The 6,714-nt window shown below is 37.7% G+C and overlaps 1 protein-coding gene across 1 annotated transcript in view; it reads right to left on the bottom strand.

Annotated features, from left to right (window-relative positions):
• Positions 1 to 988: 988 nt before the first annotated feature.
• Positions 989 to 6,714, bottom strand: part of TRAPPC12 (trafficking protein particle complex 12) — a 48,639-nt gene continuing 42,913 nt past the window's right edge. The window contains 4 exon segments of the mRNA XM_008936167.1: positions 989 to 1,242; positions 1,244 to 1,323; positions 2,746 to 2,833; positions 3,636 to 3,736. Coding sequence (XP_008934415.1) covers positions 1,089 to 1,242; positions 1,244 to 1,323; positions 2,746 to 2,833; positions 3,636 to 3,736 — 423 coding nt within the window. The 3' untranslated portion in view covers positions 989 to 1,088.

Raw genomic sequence — 6,714 nt, 5'->3', positions numbered from 1 at the left:
GTCCTCCTCCACAGGGAGGAGGATTCATGGATTGAATCAATACAGTCATCGCACAGCCTGCATCTGTGCTTGGGATTGCCCTGACCCATGTGTGAGACCTTGCACTTGGCCTTGTTGAACCTCATGAGGTTGGCTTGTGCCCACCCCTCCAGCCTGTCCAGGTCCCTCTGGATGGCCTCCCTTCCCTCCAGCGTGTCAGCCACACCACACAGCTCGGTGTCATCAGCAAACTTGCTGAGGGTGCACTCAGTGCCACTGCCCAGGTCACCAACAAAGATGTTAAACAGTGCTGATCCCAGTAAGACCTCTGAGGAATGCCACTCTTCACTGGTCTCCACTTGGACATCAAGCCACTGACTACAACTCTTAGAGTGCAACCATCCAGCCAATTCCTTATGCACCAAATGGTCCACTCATCAAATCTATGTCTCACCGCTTTAGAGACAAGGATGGCATGCAGAACAGTGTCAAATGCTTTGCACAAGTCCAGGCAGATGATGTCAGTTGCTCCTCCCTCATTGATCAAAGCTGTAACCCCATCACAGAAAGCCACCAAATCTGTAAGGCACAATCTGGCCTTAGTGAAGCCATGTTGGCTGTCACCAATCACCTCCCACTTTCCACGTGCCTTAGCACAGTTTCCAGGAGGATTCGCTCCATGAACTCGCTAGGCACAGAGGTGAGACTGGCTGGCCGGTAGCTCCCCAGGTCTTTCTTTTTTCTCTTTTTAAAAATGGGGGTTAAGTGTCTCCCTTTCCAGTCAGCTGGAACTGCACTGGACTGCCACAGCTTCTTGAATATGATGGATAGTAGCTTACACACTTCATCCTCCAGTTCCCTCAGGACCTGTGTACAGTATAAAGCACCCTGCACTGAAGAATAACTAAGCAGTAATAGACTTGTAGGACTGTAGCTGGCTCTAGGTCAGCAAAGTCTTCACAGAGATAGGACTGTTACAGACAACAGATTCTACAGTCATGCTACTGAATATTCATAATTGAATAGATTTTATTTCACATTTACACATTAGCAAGATTATATACAATTTAAAAAATGAGCCTTGCTGGAAAAAATTAGTTGGAAACGATCTATCCTAACTTGAGACACTGAGTATTAAAGCTATCACCCTCTTTAATGGCTACAGCCTCTAAAAGTGCCTGCTTCTTCTGCATACTGCGAGATGACTCCAGTTCATACATAGTTGTCAAGTTGAAGAGAACGCTCTCATGTAGGTAGTGTTTTTTGAACCATTCCTTCCAGCTGCCGGAGGGAATCCTTCAGTTTCCCCAGATAAAGAAGACAAACAGCAGCATTGTTATTAGCCTAGAGAAGAAGATAACGTAAATAAACAAATGTGTGTGTGTATATATAGGTATGTAAGTATTTACAAATGCTAAGAGAAGGTAAAAAAGTCTAGCATCTGGAGTTACAACAGATTTACTAAGTGCTAAGAATTACTATTTTGTTTGTGCATGTGCAAGTAAGTTATTATGTGAATCATTATCATTCACACAATACAATCCTTTTCTTGTTACTTTCAAGATCTATCCTGTGCCAGTAGGACCTGCTGACTTCTAAGAGATGAAACTATAAAAGACAGAGTCTACAATGAAATATAAATAGTACAAGACATTAGTCAATTTTGAAAGTCAACTGAAACAGAGTTCAGAAACTACAGGATCCTCTACATGCTCTCATTTTTACTTTTTTTTTTGTTTGTTTGTTTGTTTTTTAATGACTTCACCATATCTTCAGAAATGTTCTTCTCTCTGGTTTACGCACAGAAGATCCATATAAGCAAGGGGAAGAAACTATTTTATCACGAAGGTATCTACAACTGACTTCCATGTAAATTCAGCTGATAGGGCAGTCTAAATACAACATAAATGATCGTCAGGTTCCATTCTCTCTTCCACACAAAACAGGTTTTATGAGTTAAGGAAAGATTCCAACAGTACAAAGTCATGGAACGGGTCTAGCAGTGGAAACTTTCACGCTTTTTGAAAGCTGTAGATAAAGAAAGAACACAGGCTTTTTTTAAAAAAAAACCCTGCTTTCCTCTCCCTTTAGGAGACCTTACTCTCTTGTGTGATTTATAATATGTGCTGTTTTACAGGCTGCAAAATGATGCAATTAATGTGCTTCCTAAACTCAGTCCCCTCAGTGTTGATATGGCCTCAGATCAGGCTACAGGGGGTAAGCTGTCAGAGTTCCTGTGAATACTCTTGTATGACCATGCACTGAAAGCTGCCGAGTGTAGAAAACCCAAAAGTAAATGAACAGCTCTTCTTTGATCTCCTCTTGTGATGAGAATCCGAGACTCTGATATACAACATGTTAAAAATGTCATGTTTAAAATTACAATATCCCTTCAATGCTGTGTGAAATCAAGTTTATCTTATAGACGTTGGCAGCTGACATTTCTTTTTATGACATGCGTGTCTACGCTAAAAACAGTGATTGCAAAAAAAAAGTGCTTTTGCAAAGATCCTGTAAAACTTAATGTTCTGGAATTTCTACATGCATGCCTAAGTATTCATGCCCTTCTTCATATAGACTGGTTCTTCATTTCCCATCCCATTTCATATCTTATCCTTACATATACTAAAAACCCTTGGCACATGTGCCACATCCAATTTTTGTATAAAGCTCTGAGCATACTCTGGGTACTAATTAAATCCATGCATGAAGCATTACGAGAATAATTTAGGTGTTCATTATAAATGTAGCAATTTGGAGATTTACCACAGCATTTGATGAGTCGATCCTTAAAATTTCTGTGAAAAATCGATGAGCTTCTGCAAAATTATTCTGGCCAAGGTGGAGAAATGCTCTAGAAAGTAAGTGACATATGCATGAGTTCTCCTCAAAAACCTAAGGCGATAACACATTTCAAAAAGAATGGACACCATTTTTTATTTTTCCTGTTATAGATGTGAGAGTTTCTGACGTTTGCTCTTCACGGTGTAATTACAACCAGGAAGGAGACACTGATTTACAGACAAATGGAATGACAACTTGAATCATTTGGCTATTATATATTCTGCCTACCAAAGCAACAGTCTTCACTGTGCTTTTATTAATTTAAATGCAGATACTCTCTTCCTGGAATTATTTCTCTTCATGAAATTAGCCATGCTATATAATTTTCAGAGCACTTTTGAATAGCATTTTCTAAATATATTAAGCCAATGTGCTAACCATTACAAATTAAGTCCCCCATCACGCAGCTCGATTTACTACAATGTACTCCAGCCTTCTTTGAAACTACTGGGTGGTAACTTTACTAGCAGATCTGATTGTAGGCTAAGGGCCCAAAATAGCTTCTCCTCTCCTAAGAGTTACTTATGCAAATGTATATTGAAAAAGCAGAGTGGAAATATGCAATGTCTGGAAGAATGAGAAAAAGCTTTGTAAAATCAACCGAAGGATCACAATTTCAATCCATGATAATATGACTGCACCAAGTAATACAGATCTCCTGGGTCTATATGCCATTCAGTCTCACTTATGACAGATGTAGTTACATAAAAGAGAGCAATAGAACAGGATTGTCTCAAAGGTATTTTAATGCTCACAATGCATACTTTGCAAAACTGTACTGTAAAGTTTCATTTAGCTATTAAATTATCTACCTGTTCATTAAAACCATAATTTGGCTCTGTAGTCCATCCAATTTGTGAGTCACTTTCTCAACATCTTGAAAATATTTTTCTGCAGCTTTTATGTCTCCAATCTAGACAGTAAAACCATAAAAAAGTTACCACATTATGAATAAGAGATCCACAGCCGGATTGTATCTTTTACAAAGGTTAAGAACATAAAACCACATCTAAGTCCATTATCTCATCGTTTGGCACCAAGCTGATTGGATAACATCTGTTATCAAACAAGGTATTTGAAGAGCCACATTAAGGTCATGAAAAGAACACCTAAAGCAGTTTTAAAAAAAAAAAAAAAAAAGAAGCAGTTTTAAAAAAAGCAGTTTTATCCCAGGCAGTGCTTCCCAGCTGTGGTTGTGCAGCATTCATGGACTTCGGCTCTTCTGTTGTAACTGACTCCAGGGTTTATAAAATTGTACTTTTGGTAAGGTTTCACAATAATTTCAGGCTGGAGAGATGGGAGAAGAAAACTTAGTACTGGGTAAAATAAATCTATCATCAGAAGAAGTAAACCAAAACTAGTTCAGGACCATAAAGCCATGGAAACCAGGCAGCCCTCACTTGAGGAGATTCAGGGGGCACTCAGGAGATCACTTGTTTGTTCAAAACCAGGACCAACATTACCAAAAATGCCTGTGGCAAATGTGTTGAAGTCTCCTTAAAAATCTCAGATGGTGAATATTACACAGCCTCCCTACGAAACTTACACACCCATAGTATTACAAAAATACACTCTGAGTCCATCTTGTTGCACTTTTTGTCCTGTCTGAGTCTCCCAGATGTATAGTAACTGGACTCAAACAAAACAAACATTATTCATTCAAAAAACTTACACATTCAGTTATAATGACAAAGGATACAACTTCTTTCTATAAATATCACTAAAACTGTAAACCACCAAGAAAATAATTACATTCAACTAAGGGATAATCTTGGCACAAGGGTAAATGAATCTGTCCTTGAATATTTTTAGTCTGGAAATTAGAAGGAAGCCTGTAACTATGAGAATAATCAATTTCTAGAGCAAACTACCACTTTTCTCCACTGAAAGCTCGATGAGTCCAAATCTAATAAGCTTTGAGACTAATCACACCTTATTTGTGATCATGAAGAGCTCTTATTTCTTAACAGCATCTTGTATCTTCTCAGCAAACATGCCAAACTTTTAATTGTTATTTTTTCCCACTGAGGGGAAACATTTTTTTTTTTTTTTTTTTCCCCAGAACATTGAAAAGAAATAATTAGTTTTAATTAGTCATTAAAGTATGAAATATTTAAACTGGTCTTCATAATTTAATTCTATTTAACTTAGTTCAGAAAACACGGCCTCAGTATCTCATAATAATTAGCACTTTGAATAAAAATGAAAATTCCTCTGTTAACCTCAAATAATCATACCCTTTAATAAAGAAGCCTCCAATATACTATGTGCTTAAGTTTATAGTTTTTTTAAAAATCAGTACTAATTTTCATAAGTACTCCCAGGATGTATTTATTCCTTTTAACACCATTTTGCAGCAATCTATTGCAGATAGTAAAGTTAGGCAGCTTTCTACTTTCTAAATTCTTTAATGTAGTTTTATAAATGACAATTTTGGATAGGTCAGCCAGCAACCAGATTCTATTAGCAACACACAGTAATATCCTAGAGACTAAAATGTATTCACTGTTTTCCCATTTCATGTGAATTTTTGTTTTACAGGTCAGGAGCTTGCTGACAGAATTACACTGCTTTTGAAAATTTCTCTGCAATAGCCTCTGTCTTTTCCTCCATTCTCCATTTCTCTCATCCTCATTTCCCATGAATGTTAAAGGCTAAACAGCTAAAGGCTGTTCCATCAGATCTAGGCCTCTTAGGCCCCACTACATGTGAAGATAAAGACGACATGGTGCCTTCAACTCATCAGCTTAATTTAATTAAGAAAAAAAAAACCACGCACAAATTATGGTTTTGTATGTTGAAAAAAGATTACTTTTTTTTTTTCTTTTTAACTCCTGATCTTACAATTAATTCTAAACTATTGGTTTGTTTCACATGAGATGTCTACCATCCAACAGTGTCTGACTGATAAGCAGCTACAACCTGGCTCCCCTTGTGCCTCTGTTGGATAATGTTCAAAGCTAAGAGAACAGTCTGAGGTTATTTGGGAATTGGTACCTGTTTTTGAGAAGCTGTGACATTTGAATATGAGAAAATCACTTTCCCATTTTACCTGCAAGATGTTTTTTTTTTTTCACAGAGTGCCTTATCCACAGTGTGCACACACAGCACAGTGACTGTACCGAAACAACGGTGCCCAGGCCTGCAACACGTTTATCTTTCTTTAATTTGAACTTCTTGGTTTTGTTTACTTGCACACTGCTTATTTCTCTTAATACATGAGAATCTTGCATCTGTTGCAACAGTACCCTCCAGACAAAGCTGACAATTTTGTCACAAAAAAAAGACAATGTGCCAAACAATAGAAGTTTATCTCCTTAAGATAGCAGAATAAAGGGAAACATTTAAATTTAGAAGTAAAGCATTTATTACTGTCTAGGACCACATGAAAATATCAAGGGCTCCTCATACTCCCTTATGCTTTGTCCAGTTTTGACAGTGAAAACACTAAATACTGAGGGCTTGTTGTCACAGCAAATATTGCAGAGGCCAATGGCTTCAGATGAAGCCTGCAAACACCACTTTTGAAACTGGGTGGACCTAATTCTTTCCAAAGGTAGGAGATGCTTTCCTCCTGAGAGTGAAATCTTTTCTGTAGCAAACCGAGCTACTAACAGACTGGAGAGTGTGACACTAGGGCAGACACGTGTGTAAGCAAGGCAGAACCAGTAACATACCCAGTTGTCTTCCCAGTAAGACCAGAACTATTAATAACTTGGTGTTTCCAACAGTATTATGGATATTTACAGTACTATTCTTTCATATGCATAATTCCTAGGTTGCCTATTTAGGTAATAATTAATGGACAGAACCAATACCATAAAATTGCTCTATAGTGATGGAGATGCACTTTAAATAAGAGAATTTCAAAGACAAACGTGTCTACCACAC

The sequence above is a fragment of the Merops nubicus genome, unplaced genomic scaffold (genome assembly GCF_000691845.1).
Source record: "Merops nubicus isolate BGI_N331 unplaced genomic scaffold, ASM69184v1 scaffold14952, whole genome shotgun sequence".
Taxonomy (NCBI): Eukaryota; Metazoa; Chordata; class Aves; order Coraciiformes; family Meropidae; genus Merops; species Merops nubicus.
The sequence above is the reverse complement of the archived record's forward strand: the minus strand, read 5'-3'. Positions and strand labels throughout refer to the sequence as shown.